General features: G+C 37.0%; 1 protein-coding gene across 2 annotated transcripts in view; it reads left to right on the top strand.

The window, feature by feature from the left end:
• Positions 1–15,625, top strand: part of TRAPPC9 (trafficking protein particle complex subunit 9) — a 450,475-nt gene that overhangs the window by 74,473 nt on the left and 360,377 nt on the right. For both annotated transcript variants that reach the window (XM_059482105.1, XM_059482097.1), the window contains one exon: positions 981–1,105. In XM_059482105.1, the coding sequence (XP_059338088.1) occupies positions 981–1,105 (125 nt within the window). The remainder of the gene's footprint in view (positions 1–980; positions 1,106–15,625) is intronic.

Genomic DNA, 15,625 nt, shown 5'->3' with positions numbered 1-15,625 from the left:
GTTTCCTGTGTGTTCAGCTCTATGTCTCTGCTGCTGTACATGAGATTTTGCTTGTATTTAGTTGGTGTTTGTGGATTGCACTTGCTCTGCACAGCATCAAGGAACAAAGTATTTCTATTCTTTGGATGTAAATAATAACAAATAGTGAATCTATTTTTACTGTTTGTTAAAGCTTCCTTGTTTTAATTCTCTTGTTCTTCTAATTCTTTTGATTCAACAAGTAATTTTCAAACATTTTAAATTTGTGCTTAGAGTTTTTGGGTTGAGGACCCCAAATGTGCTGCAGTGCATTTATTCACCTTCAAGTTACACTTTGTTGGCAGTAAAGAAACTGTTAAGTTGTTGTGTTGTATCTTTGTCATCCTGTGTGTGCCAGTACCCAGACTGGGAGTAAGCACCAAACTCTCAGGACATTCCTCTCAGGGTATTTTTAAGCTTTTTTGTTGACTCTTACAATGGAAACCTTAACTTTCCATTCTGCCTCCTTTATATGTGAGAACTATTTAATCTATTTTTGCATTAGTAGATGTACAAAATATGACATCTCTATTTTCTGTCATTTTCCACAATATACACTTTAAAAAGAAATCCTTGTACCGGAAATTAATTTAAGGATCTTAAGGAGCTGATGGGATCACACTGACATGGAAAACCACAAACTTTGATTTTTATTTTAATACTGTAAATGTTAAAAGTAATTTTATATTATTAACCTGGCATCTCTATTGTGATTATTTCAAATGCAGTTTCCATCCTTCCCCATGATATTCACTGAGTTTTTGGTGTGGTCAAGTTTGATTATTTTTGGTGTCCTGGAAGAAACAGCCAAATAATCTTTGTCTTTTGTTTTGTCTTTTTGTGTAAAAGGTTAATATAAATTTTGTGTCTTTTCTCTCCCTTTGATAATAAGATATAATATTAATTGGAACAAAACATAGCATGAGACAAGCAAAAGTAATTCTCTTTGTTCTGTTTTCCAGATGGAATCAGTGTCAGTGGACTCCCACTCTCCAGTCCTTTCAGGCAGGTTGTCAAACCAAGAGTGGAGACCAAACCTCTTAATCCCCAGGAAAGCAGCAAAGTTGGTGATTTCAGTCACGTCAAGGTAGGGGAATGACACCAAAATAAGTAAAACCTGTCGTTTTTTAGTTGTACTGTGCTATGGTTTGTTGTGTGATTAAAAAACAAAGGTTTCCTTGTCTCATAAATATTTCCCTTTGGTTTCCTTTAGCACAGCTTGATGTTCTGTGTTTGGATTGTTATATTAGAGCCAACAAACAAAAAAGGTGAAGAAAGATCAGGCTAAGAGTGGAAATTGCAGAGCTGGCTGTCCCTGTGGTGTACTGGGGGAGCTGTCAGCTCACCTCATGGTGCTTTCTCAAGCTATTTACTCTGTAGGAAGGTGCTTCTCTGTGAATTCTTGGCTTTCTTGCAGTGAGGTTTTTTTTAGTGATGTTCCTACAAGTAATAAAACAGAATAGTTGAGAGAGTTAAAGGAAAAGTAAAGAAAAGTAGCAGGGTAGAAGAAGAGTTGTGTAGGTGGAAGCTGCACTGTGCTTACCAAATCTGCCCTGGCCTAAGCTGCTCTTTGCTTTTCTGGGGCAGATCTTACCTGTTGAAAGTGTAAAGTTGTTGTTTAGAGCATGAAATAAATTTAGCTTCATAATGGCCAGATTTGAAGATATAATTTGAGATGAAAATAAGAAAGATTGTAAATAATGGACTGCAGCGCTTCATTGGTCTCTTCCCAGATTTTGGTGAATGTTGTGTTGTGTGCAGTATTTGTAACATTTCCTGCACAGATCCATGTTCTGCATCAGCTCATCCTGTCAGGAATTAGAGTGACTGTTATATGTGGCAAAATTTGGCTTTGTGTGTGTTTGGCTGAGAAGCAAACACAGGCTCTGCTTTTCTCAGTGACTTGCTTTGCCTGTGAATTTGATACCTTCACAGTTCACAATTCTATCTGAGCAATTAACAGGTGAAGCTGTTAATTTGTAAATGTGTTTCTTTTGGATCATTAGCACTGTTAATTCATCATCAATTGATTCTGCAGCACAGGAAAGGTCTTAGCAAAATTACTCAAGTCTTTGTTTTTTATGACATAGTCAGGTGTTTCCCAATTGTTTACAAATGTAAATGAGCATGATTGAGGAAATAATTTGCTATTTAAGTGAACAAAATGTCTAACATTAATTAAGTTCAGAGATTTGTGTAGCATGTCTGACCTGTAGACACTTCTCAGTTACAGCAGCAATGGGAGTGTTACTTCAAGATAGGACTAAAAAAATCTAGAAATGCAGAAGTTTGTTCCAAGTACAAAAGAAAAAAGCATTTTGGTGCACTTTTTGCTTGTCAATCAGTTGTCCTGGCAACCAAGAAGTTGCAGGTTCCCAATGATCTGTGTGATAGTATTAGAAGGATATTGAAGGGGTGTAAAGCAGAAACTTGGCTTTTAGCATGTGTAGAAAAACTGTGGTGGGAAGGCACATGCTGGATCCTGTTGCCAGGGTTATGGAATTAATTTTGATTTAATTGGTATTTTGTGATGGAAGAACCATTCAGATGATCCAAACTATGTTGAGTAGGGAATACACATTCCAACAGCACCAAAGATTCTTTGCTGAGTAAATGTCTCTGTGTCCTGAGCCTGATGAGCATCACTGCTGTACAGAACCTGTAGCATGCTTGGAGTTTGTCCCAATTAAACTACTATAAACCAATAACTGGATCTGCTTGAATTAAAAATGCCTATGGAGCTCAAAACTATTTAGAACTATGCTAAAAATGTTTTTTGATTCACTGGGCTGTGCACATAATTAACTCTCTACATACATGGACAGACATAGTGGGTAGTGGGTAAATGACCAGAAAAAATGACCTGTTTTAAGTGAGATGTACTTGCCTCTTTAAGCAGTCATTCTGTGATAATGTGGATTTCTGCTTGTGGCTTCTGTTTTGACACTGCTCTTTAGTAGTAAGCAGCATAGGAACCACCAATAGCTTGAAATGAAAGCCAGATAAATTCCAAACCATAAATAACAGGGAGTTACTGTAAACAATCCAGTCAATTAAGAATTTATAGATATCATTAGAATGTGCTGTGATCCAGTTGTCTTGGCTGAGTTTTGAGGAATTTGCTGCAGTTTTGGATTTCAGTCTCTCTGGTTTAGACTGGGTGTCTTTGAGTACATGAATTATATTCATTGTCAAATGCTTTTGCTCAGACATTGCTGTGTGAAATGAAACAAGCTGGGATCTGCACATGAGAGAGGATCCAAGATTCCCTTTGATGCTGAGTCTCAAAATATTTGATATTTATGAACCTTTTTGAGTTCCCTAGAACCTCCTTAAAAGATCCTTGAGTTTCTCCCTATGGCAGCTGAACAAATCTGGATTTTTGGGCTGTTTGTCCCTCACAGAGCAGTTTGGGATGAGCTCTGGGTTACATTTGCTTTATTGTTGTGCCAATTAGAGTGGTTTGACAAGGACTAATGTAAGAAGCAAGTGGGAGTTTTAAACTTAAGAAGCAAGATGGATCTTAAACAATTTGTATGTGTGGTGAAAACACTCTGCTTTCACTTACTCATGATTTAACAATAGGTGTCTGGTGTGAATATTCAGGGGTAGTGGTTTTTTTTCAATCCTGCATGCTGTGCATAAGCTCATCTTCAAATAAAAGTGAATTTCTGCAAATGAAAGTGAGTGTAAATCAATGCTTCTCGTGTTGCTGATTCTTAAATGTCCTTGTTCAGATATTTATAAGCCTCATGCTTAAACCTTCCCTCCCTACTTGTTTGCCTTACAGATTTTGGGCTTCAGTCTTGGATATTGCAGTCGAGCTTCTCTGCAATCTTTGTTTCCAATTTTGCTGTAGGCTGTCTCCTAATAAACCAGTCACTGGCTTCTGGAAATGACTGTTACAATGAGCTCATAAATTCAGTGTAAAAATTGCTTTATGACCTCATCATAAAGCTTGCTTATACCCTCAAGCTGAATGGAATCTCAGGCTGTAATATTATGTTCAGATATTCTTTTCTGCTGTTCAGTGCTGGGTTGTTGTGCTGAGCCTTGTCTAAACTCCTTGGTTGTTCCAGGGTGCATCTGCATGAAAGGATTAATTACTCTGCTGAGGGTAACTCAGCCTTTCACCATTGCTGTGGTGTGTGAATGTCAGGTTTGAGGCTGACTCTGTTACTTTTTGAGTAACACTGCAGTGTGTTCAGATATTCAACTATTCTATGTCTCCATGCAAAAGCTGCAGTAAGAAATGTAACCAGATGCCATAATCTCTCAGCAAACACAGTGCCAGTTTGAACCTCGGGGATTCTGCACTGCTTTTCATGCTTGGAAGCTGAGATTTTGTGGTGGGGTCTAGTTCTTGTCAGATGGAAGAAACAAACTGGCACTTCAGTCCTTATTCCATATGGACTTGAGCTTCAGAGATCAGTCCAACCCAAATGAAGAGTTGAAATGGAGAACTCTTCTGGCTGGGTGATGAAAACTTTGAAAGCATATTGTGAGTTTTTCAAACCCTTGGTTTAAGCTGTTAAACATTCCCAGTGCTTACTGGGCAGTTGTTTGGCAGACAGAGCTGGTTTAAAATTTATAAGGGATTTGGCTGACTTCTTTATTTGTTTTGAGACTTGTTTGTTCAGGAGAATTTCCTTCTGCATCCTGAATGTGAGCTGTAATTCTGGAGATTCAGCTGCAGAAGCTGGAAGGTTTTAAGTACTCTCATAAAACTGCTCTGTTCCTGCACTCTCAGTAAATGGTAGGAAGTGTTAAAATACAGTATGTAGAGCTAATTTAATTTAACACACTGTCTTTAATGTATCTTTTCTGATTTACTCAGCAGTGTATTAAGATGAGATGCAGGCCTTAATTGGATTTTTTTTTCTATTCAATTCTCAGGCTTTACTCTTCTATTTGAAAGTGTGCTGCTAATAGGGATAAACTTTATATTGTTGATACTTTAAGTTCTAACTCCTTTTGTTCATAAACCTTATATCTATTCTAAGTTTAAGCCCTTAAACAGAACAAATGGGATTTTTTTTTAAATTTTAAAAATAATTTTGGGTGCTGCTGAATTTAGAGTAGATGTAGAGTCTATAGAACACAACTGAAATTTAGATTCCTTTTCATTGCAGAAATGTGAATATAGGAATAAGATCTTAGGCACAATAGTCCAGTTAGGATGTTGTACTTCCACTCTGTCCTATTTTGGAATTCATTACTATGCTTATAAATTCTGTGGCCCTGAGTTCTCCCTCAATATTAAACATGTCAAGTTTTATGTTTCTATCTCATTTCCCTAATAACTTTCAAGATGGTAGAAGATAAAAAATAAACAAAGCTCTTTCACTTCCAAATCTGATTTTTATCAAAATAATGCATATCTTATTTTTTATAATTGACAATTTGTGATGCGAGTGCCAGAAGGCCACTCACATCTCCTGAAGCCTGCTCAGATTGGAGCTGTGAGCCACATCAACCTTTGCCAGGTCAGCAAGGTGTTTTTTATTGCCTTCCTGGCCAAAATTTGCAGTTTTCTTTGAGATAAAGTGGATTATAAAAACAGAGCCATTCTGCAAAAACAAGGGAGAAATGAGTTTTTGGCAGCTGGTACCTGTCTGGCAAAATTTGATTACGATCTGGATTTGGATCTGGATGAAAGTTGGCAATTTTTGAGCAGTCTGGGTCTAAATGCTTTTAGCTTTCCTTCCCTGCCCAGTTCAGCTTTGCTTATCTTCCCTGGAGTTCTATAAATAGTTGAGTGTTCCACACAATTTCTGCTCTCCACTCCTCTTCCTCTCCTTCTGTGAATTGGTCTCTCAAGAAAGGAACAGTCTGTTGTGCCCTAGAGAGGACTGCAATTCAGAACATTAAGAAAATACTTGACTAAATCTATTCCCTAGAGCCAGGGGTGGAAAAAAACCCTACTGCCCCTTGGGTTTGGATAAATTCAATTCATTCAGCTTGTCTTGTATTTTACATTCAATATTAGCACAGTAGCATCTACAATTTCAATGTGATTTTGTTTGGAACTTGCTATTTTTCCCATTTTATTTGACATGAAAGGAGGATTAAAAAATTTATAAAGTACTAGTAGGAAAAAATTTGGAAGAATTCACTGTCTGCATGTCAAAAGCACTTTTTTTCCGACTTCCTTCATTGTCACTCAGAAAACAAGTGATGATACCCTGCTCATACCCAACCAAATCTCTCATCAGGAGTAGCTGCAGGTGCAATCTCCTGTATAAACCACACTTCATCTCTTTCTTGTCTAAAGATGGACAAAGAGAAGTGAAAGTTGACACCAGCACAATAAACAGAGCTTATGGGACCAGCTGGAGGTGGTCACATCCATAATGACATTGTGATAAGTCAGGAAAAAAATCTCAATACTGAGGTTGGCTTTTGTAGGAGGAGGTTGGCTGCATAGAAAGTGAGGGGAGAAAAGGAGGGGAAGTTGACTGGGTTTGAATAATGGAGAAATAATAAAGATGGGCTCATGTGAAGAACTGCTGAGCTGGAAACTTGATGTGGAGGGAGGGAGGGAGGTTTGGAACAAACATCTGGAACAGGGTGGTGAAAGTCCAGTCAGCTCTGTAAGAAATTTTAAGAATAATGAGAAACTGAGATGTTTGTGTGAATGCTCTTGCACTAGGTGATAAATTTCCTCAAAATTTTCTTCCAGAGGTCAGAGAGCCCCTGCAGCCTGGAGCTCTCAGAGTGTGACCTGCTGTGTGCTCCATGGTCGGGTGTCACAAATGCAGAATCCCTCTGGGGTTTTACACATTAACTTTGCACTTGCAAGTTCTTGCATGTTCAGTTTTCCTCTTTTAATGAGAACAGATGAGGGAGGTCAGGCAGGGTTTGGACCACAGACCACTCTTTATTTCAGATGCCTTATTTACTTGGTTCTTACCTGGGCACATTTACAGTGCTCGTGTTGTAGATCCAGACATTTGCTGCTGAAGTTGTTTTCAGCCTCATGCTGCATTTTTACTTCAATATTGCTCATCCTGCATATGATGATGTTTTCATTCCAAATGTTTGATGGAACATTTTTGAAATTCCATAAATTTTATTGATTTAATAATTTTCCGTGGTCTTTTACCCACAAAACTCAGTGCATTGACAAGTAATGAGGAATAGCTGTACTGCAGGCTGTGATAAACACTGTGCCATAGTTTTTTCTCTCCATTTGAGAATAAATAAATAAATCTGCAGACAAGTTAAATTTCTTAATATTTCAAATAACTTCTTTTTTAAATTGAAATATTTTCAGTTCCTCAGTCATAGAGGCAGATCATAGTAAGGCTTAGAGTTTTGTTCTGATTTTTGGGCAGCTGGCCAAGGAGATAAAGAGCATCTTGATAAAAGAAAAATAAAATCTTTAGACTGTGAGTGTTCTGTTTAGCTAGAAGTGGCATTGTTAATAGCTGCCTTCCCCAGGAATATGAGAAAGAGAAGGAACTATAGTAATTTATCACTGTGGGCACTCCAGAAGGGTGGGTCAGGTGTGGCAGCTTTGCTCAGAAGAAATGGGAAGTGCAGACTGTGTTGGTTGTAATTGGTGCCAAAGCATTTTTGAAAGGGCTCCTCAGAATCTGCTTTACCAACTTTGATTCACTGAGGGAAGTGACTGGAGAATCATCCCAGCAAGCTCCACATTTGCTGTTTATGGGTAAACCAGGTTTTAAATGTGTTAGATTGCAATTTTACAGTAAGATGGTCTGCGAGAGGGATTGCTTAATAGAATTTCAATTTATTTACAAGTGTGTTTCAAGCTTTTTAATTTAGTACTAATAATGATGATGTGCTAAATTTATCATTGATCAGTCAGAAGCTAAGTCTTTGTTAGCGGGAGTAGGACAAGATTGACTTCAAAATGCTGAAATTTCCAAGCAATGGAAATTATCTAAAACCATCAAAAGTAGAGGAGAGGAAATTCTTTGTAAGACAAAGAAAAAAAGCCCTGAGACTGAAATGAATGCAGCTTTTAATATTGTGTTAGATAAAACAGATCCAGCTCAGATTTTGTTGGTCATTTTATGAAATTGGTTTCTCTGTGTTGTCATTAAATTGCTGATCTCGCTGTGAATTGCAGCGACTGATGATGTGAGGGAAAAGCAGGTGATGAAAAAAATGTTCTGTGAAGAGGGAAAAGTGTAGGAATTTGAGGGTGTTGATCAAATAGAGTGTCATTTCTTAGATGTTTCTCTATGATTCATTAGACCTGATTTTCTGTAGGTGTGTAATCTTAGAGTAAATTAAATTCCTAATGTTCTTGTGTTTAAATGGAATAAAAAGCATGTTCTCTGGTAATAGAAAATCAAAGTACTATGAATATTACATTGGGAAATTTAGCCTTTAAACTGGTGCATGTTGTTTTTGTGTGGAGTATTTGCTGCACCACTTAGAGCAGTGTAGTTTGATGATAAATTAGTATAAATATTACTGTTAAGTGACTTGGATGTGCTTCAGCTGTCTGTAGTTATTAAATACAGTGAGCATAATACATCACATTTTGCAGATTGGTAAGAGTGGAGGACTCAGAATGACTTGCTAATTTTAAACCTGGGGCTCTTAAAACATTATTGGTTTAGCTGAGATAAGTCTGAGAAGAGAAAAAGACAAATGACAAGAAGCAATTAAAATACATATTTTGTAATAAAGTAAATCTCTGGAGCAAGGAAGCTTCTACATTGCTTCATGGCAGTAACTGATGTGTCTAATTTTTTTCAAGTTTACTTTCAGCTAGGTTAAATCTTTGTATCAAATGCCCAGCAAGGTGAACAGTCCATTTCAGTAATTTGCTCGAGTAATTATGTGAAATTCTACTCATTTTTGGTTAGACACTGTGCAAATGCAAGTATTATTTTTATTACTAATAAATGGAAGTCATAAACAATTATTGCTGTTCCTACCATTTGATGCAGCAGCTGAGAGTCCAGAACAAGGAATAAATTGCTTGCCCAAGATCACAAAAGATGTAGAGTTGGGAATATTGTCACAATAAGCACCAAATGCTCCATCCCATTAAAAGGGTGATGTAATCTTGTTTCTTAAGAATATGAAAAAATCATTTGAAATCCTGCATTCTTCACTGAGAATTCAATATTAGTATTTCTTGGCCTAGAACCTTGATCTTTTATCAAAAGCCATTTCTGGATTTTGCCCCTTGCATGGTGCTTGTTCCCTATGGCAGCTGTCTGTGTCTTTTTGTTTTAATTCTTCCATGTTATTTTTCCATGTTCAATTCTTCCATGTTATTCTTCATTTGTTTTTCTACCTCTTGTTGGTCAGTGCTGCTGGCGATCCACATCCTCTCCCTGAGTTTATCTGCTTGCTTGGTCATCACCTGTAGACTATAGGTGTTCCAGGCTAGAATAATGAGGGGAATAGCTACAAATGGAGAGCAAATGATCTGAATTATAAAAAATTGGAAAGTTATCCAGATGCTGGGAATCTATTCTTGTAGCCTTGGTGGAAAACTTTCTACTGATCATCCATCTAATCTGATCCTGATAAATTTACCTCTGAGGTTTCAGCATCATGCCAAGAACTCTGAGCTGAAGAAGGCATTTTTGGAAGTTAGCCAATTTTATGGAAATATTTCAGTGGCAGAAAACTTTCTCCATCCTTACAGCAGTTCCTGTAATGGTGAAATAGCCTTTTAAAAGTGCATTTTACCATTAGCTCTAATTCGTCTTACCTTCAATTTCCACCACTGGATTTTAAAGCAAATAAAGGCCTTCTGCCCTAGGTATCTTTTTTCTCTACTTATTGTAAATGAGATAATGTGGGACCAATTATTTTTAGAATTTTATTGGGAACTTCTGTGTATGACAGAAATGTCAAATTCCGAAGGAAGGCGGACACTGCTTTTCCTTTGCTATTATACAGCTCGGTGATGATTGCCCCCAAAGTGCTGCTTTTGCTCTTGAAGCTGTATTCCTGTAAAGTTTGAAAGTTTTATGAATTATAATGAACATTTTTTTAATGTTTCAGTTTTGAAGCTGACCTTTTGGCTTTCCTTTGTGGTGGTACTGTCATGCAACTATAATGCATAACTTCACCATGGCAAATTTTCTACCACAAAGAAGTAAAATAGCTTGAATTGTAACTGTTCTTTGTACTTGGTATCCAAGTGTGGGTTATGATCTCCAAGTCTGGATGGAATGGAGTTGAAATTGTGGCTGATTGTTAGATTTTTAACTGAAAAATTAATAAAAGTAGAAATAATTTTATTATCATGTTCTATACCACTTCGATGAATATTCCTGGGAGCGATGTTCAAATTAAGGGAGTTGAGTTGGGGAAAAGCAAAAGCTGTCCCCAGATCTGAGCAGTTATAACCCTGTATTTTACTAATAACTTTTAATAGTAAGTTTCATTTCTGGGGTGTGAAAGTACTCAACCCTCCCCAAAACCCAAACAATCCAATCCTCAGATGTTTGTGTAGTGCAGCTCTGCTCACCTCACTCCTTTGTGAAAGCCACTTGCTTTGAGAAGTCCCTGATGGAAAAGGCAACACAATGAGCCTGTGGACATTCTCTCTTTATTTACTCTATACAGGGGACCGTGTTTCCCCCTGAAAATCAGAATTTGTGACGTAACTGTGTGCAAAACAAGATGTTTTCTGCACTCTGCAATGCCAGAGTGAAAATAATTCCAGAAGGACAACCTGAGAGCAGGAATCTCAAATAGCTCTGCTTGCCCATAACTCCTGATTGCTGCTGTCCAGGGACAGGAGAGAGGGCCCAGATCAGTTCTGACGCCTGCAGAGTGTCTCCCATGCACAAAGAACATCAGAACAGCAAAGTCTGTCTCACTGATTTTCCTCCTCTGGAACACTGACATGTTTCTACTTTGGTCTAGAAATGTCTTTTGTTAATATGATTTAATGAGCTCTTTGTAGCTTTTCTGCCTTTTTTATTTTGGTTTTTGTTTTTGTCTCTTCTCATCTCTCATAGTATTTTCTACTCACTGTTGCTTTGCCATGTACAAAATCCTGGCTGTGTTTTTCAGGAATCTTGCCATCTGTTGAGTACCTTGTACCAGCCTAATGTGTGAAAGTCTGTAAGGCTCAGCTCATGCTCTCTTTGCCTCATTTGTTCAGCTCACAGGCTTGCATCTTACTTAGAAAAAAAAAAAAAAATCAAACTATGACCATCAGACTTTTTAAGGATATGTAGAACATCAAATGGGGATAAAAGTCTGTCTGTGATTCTGACTCTGGTACATTTTCATTTTGCATCTTAATTTTTACCTTCCTTCCTCAGAACAACAAAATCTATTTCAAAACACTCACAGTGTGTATTAGGAAAAAAATCTTCACTGAAAGAGTTGATGATCTTGGATTTATAGTTCTATGATTCTTATCTGCTCATGTCCCTGCTAAAAAGAACTATAAAGTAAGAACTTTGTGCACTTGTCCCAGAGACTGAAGGTTTAATTGCCTTTGGAAGAATTAGAAAGTCTTTCTTTGTATCTCAGGAAAGAGAGCCTGGTTGGCCACTGCTCCCTGTGCTTTCCCAGCAGAGTCTGAATTTTCTAGAAGTGGAAGTTGCTTTTGGACATCAAAACCTGCAGGTTCCAGGATTAGGAAAACAATGGAAAAATGTCCTTTGTGAACTTGGTCTCTAAGACCAGAAAACTTCTTTTTTTTTGAAGGAGTTAAAATTTCAGAATGCAGCAAACAAAGTGAGGAGCTGTTCATCCTTTGTGCTCAAATGGTTGAAATTTGCAGAACAGTGAAAATCTTCATTAAAATTTTGTCAGCCAGGCCAAAGAGTTGGCCTAGGACTATCCTAAAGAAATAGGCAGGACTGGCTCTGGAGCAGTGTGGAGTTCTGCATCACAGCACAGTTTCTCAGCTTCACAATCTTTTATTTCCCCCTCTTTTCCCCCTCTTGCTGCATTCCTTTGGAGGAAGGTACAAATTATTTTGATCATTTAGTTCCTGTGTTTTAAAGCTGTATTCCTTAAATTTGCCTGGTTACCTGTTTGGAGTTGTGGTGGGCATTTTACTTTCCCGACCCTTAAAAATAAGCCTTGAATTTTAGCTCATCACCCAGGATAAACTGAAATTTTCCATACTTCTCTCTCTGCATCACCAGCTTGCTGGTTTATATTTTCCTGCTGTTTTATGAATTGGGAAAATCTTAAAGGATAGTAGCAGGTTTGAAACAGTGTTTTCCACATTATGCTCTGTGCAGTGCAGTGCATTTCCTTGCAGGTTTGTCTGTGGGTTTTGTTCAGGCTCTGTTTGATTTGGAAGCAATTAAATGAAAAACAGACACTGCAGGTTTGGAGTTTCTCTGCAGCATTTAATACTGGGGGAGTAGGTTCAGATCTGGAGTGGCTGCTCGGAAATGATGGAGGAGATCAAATGTGGAGTTTCAATATTTCAATTTTTAACCTAAACACCAGGTTCTGAGCTTTTTCTAGGGAATTCTAAATTGAAAGAAAGATTGATTGAGTCAAGCCTACTATTAAATTAATTTTAATGTGAAGTGATGATGAATATCTGTATGAGTTTTTCTGTAATACATTTGTTTATATCTAAATACTTTTTATTAAGAGACGGAGTGACCAAAATTGCTGAGACAGGAAGAATAGGAAAGGCTTTTTTGGTTATTGTCACTCAAATTTAGCAATAGCTGAGGTTTTTCTCTATATTTAACTCCAGGGCATATACAGCTCCCAATTTGAGTAATGCTTTATCTGTGATGAGGCAAAAATACACCTTTTTGTGAACTAACAGTATCAGGATGATGCTTTTCATCTCCTTTTTTGTATTCAGTTCAAGTCCTGTTTCCCTATGTGCCTATCCTTGGTTTAGCTCAGCAGCAATCAGTGGGAATAACTAAGGCTGCAAGGAAAATAACCAGGAAAAACTCTGAAATCTGACTATTCCTTGCCTTTTCCTTTACATTCTATGACAATGTCCGAGTTCTTTAAGATATTTGTGATTGCTGCTGGTGTGTTTTTTTTCCCTCCCATCTCAGGAGTTTCCCTAATTGCCAGTGCCACTTATTCAGGTCTTTCTATCAGTTTATGATCATATAATTTATTACAATAATTTATTACATTATAATTTACTACAAATTGCTACCCTGCATCTTGAATGAATATTCAGGGCACAGAGTGAAAACAAATCTATGACCTCCTCGAAGGAGTTAGGATTTTTTTTTTCTGCTAGACGTTTTAAGCAGCAATATAAACAATATAATTTAGCTGCAAATAAACAGAAGGGAATTGTCAGTGTTCCCCCTTTTGATTGCATCGCTTCCCTTTTGCTTCCTCCTGAGAAGGTTTTCTCTTTTCCTTTTTCACGTGGGGAGTCAGAAGAAGGAGATAAAGCTCTGAAACTTCTGTAGTTTTGCTGTGGCTGCAATGTGAAAATGTCAGCAGTGTCCCCATCCCTGTCACGGGACCTCTCCGAGCTGGATCTTGCTGGAATCGTTCTTGGAATTGTAGGGATGCACCTGTTCTGAAATTAATTCAAGAGGACATTTCAGTGTTGTGGCAGTCTTGACAAGTGTTGAATGTGTTAATCCTTATGTCCTACCCAAACTTGTGTGCTATTTGGATAAAATTCAGCTTAAATTATCACAGCATCCCAGCAACTTCTGGTGGTTTCTTTTTTTCCTTTTCCTTCTTTTTTTTTCTTTCTTACTGAAATCTGAACCCTCTTCTAAAGAAATCTGATTGAAAGTTAAGCCTTTTATTTAATATGCCACCGAAATAAAACTTCCCCACATTTCTTCACAGACAATGTAATTTTAAATAGATTTTTATTTTCCACTAATATATGGTTTAAGGTAAAGCTGAGTTAAATAATTAGTTACTGCTAGAGAACGCATTTTTAAACTAACTTATCTTTTTGCTTGTCAGTTATGCATGACTGAGAGTTCATTATATTTGCAAAAATAAAATCTTACAGGATACTTAAATTCCCTGTGATTTGTAACCTGGAGTTTGCCTGTACTACCACCAATTTGTGATTGATTTTGAAGAGAGACTAGAAAAATGACTGTTGGAAATTGAAAAGATTTGTTGCCCACATGGAATTGGACATTATTTAAGTTAAGAAACTGAAGTGTAATCTAAGCAGGAATTCCTGATATGAATTTAATATTTCAAGAAGGAAATTTAGCCATGGTGCAAATATGACTCCCTCCTATCAATTAAATATCCACATGGTGGATCCATGTGAATGGTAAACCTGTTTTATAAATGCAAATGTTTCATTTGTGGATTCATATTCTGTGGAAAGTAATTTATTTTCATATCCCACATACTGGAGTGTGTATTTTAAATACATACTTTGTGTGTGTGTGTTGGAGGTTTGTACCACAAAATGGTGGGGAAAACTCCAGAAATAACAGTGAAGAGAGATCTTCTTCAGCAGGTACATTTATGTTTATATTGAAAGTATTTCATCTGTTGGGTCTTGAATGCCAATAATGCAAAAGACTGAAATTACCAGTTTTAAGGCCTTTATGAGTTTCTAAATTTCTAAGATATCAAAAAACCAAAGACTATAATGCACTAAGCCAATTTGGGAATATTCAGACTGCATAATATGGAAAAGTGTTCAGAAAGATCATTTTTCTTAGATTCCATTACATAAAAGAATTGAAATGTCCCCATTTATTTAGTACCCAGGCTAAGCCTGTAAGCCCAAGTCATCTGCACTTAGTGATACCCCTCAGTTACTCAAATGTTTGAAGATGTCTGATATAAACACTCAATAACAGAGTCTGCAGGAAGAAAACCCCAAAGCAAGCAAGGCTTTGTGAGCACACAGGAAGGAGACTTGAGTGAGTACAAACATTTAGGTTTGGAGCAGAGGGATGTGGAGCTGCTCATTTTTAAGGGATATTATTGAAGGCTACCTGGTTACTAATCTGAGATGGATGCTTGATGTAGCCTTCACATTCTCCTGTTGTGTCCCTTATTTTTTTTTTTAATACATAATTCCATCCTGTATTCCCTGGAAAATTGTATACTTTCATTAAATATATCAGTGCTTTTAGTATTCTGATCTGTGGCTCAGGTTTTGAGCTGCATAAGCTACAAGTAACTTGGAAACTGCAAGATAAAATTAATTCATTCAGCATTATGAAACAAAATTTAGACTGACTAATGCCAGTTTAGATAGTATATAAACATGGAGATTTAAAAAAAGAGAACTATAACTTCAGCAGTATGAAAAACAATTTAAAACTGAATAATGCCAGTTAAAATTGTACACAAGTAGGTAGATTTAAAAAAAGAAAAATAGAACATGTTTTTATAAATGAAACTGAAGATATTTCAGTCTTGCTTGATTTATATTTAGAAAAAAAAATACCGTGACTGTTCTACTGCTTTCAGCTGTCATTTTTGTCAGTTCTTAATTTACTTCTTTCCAAACAAGTTTACAAATTTGTTCATTTAAAATGGAAACTTGACTGCTGCTGTTTCTGTTTAACACATGCTTGAAAATGTGCTCCTTTTGAAGATGCTTCTTTAGGTGAAAGCTGAAGTCAAGCATTTGAGCCTGTTTATTTTCAGAAATCTGTTTCAATTGCAACCTGACTGCATCTTCCAGTGTTCCTGTTTG

This window comes from Ammospiza nelsoni, chromosome 1 (assembly GCF_027579445.1).
Source record: "Ammospiza nelsoni isolate bAmmNel1 chromosome 1, bAmmNel1.pri, whole genome shotgun sequence".
In the NCBI taxonomy this organism is placed as follows: Eukaryota; Metazoa; Chordata; class Aves; order Passeriformes; family Passerellidae; genus Ammospiza; species Ammospiza nelsoni.
This window is presented reverse-complemented; position numbering and strand designations above follow the sequence as displayed.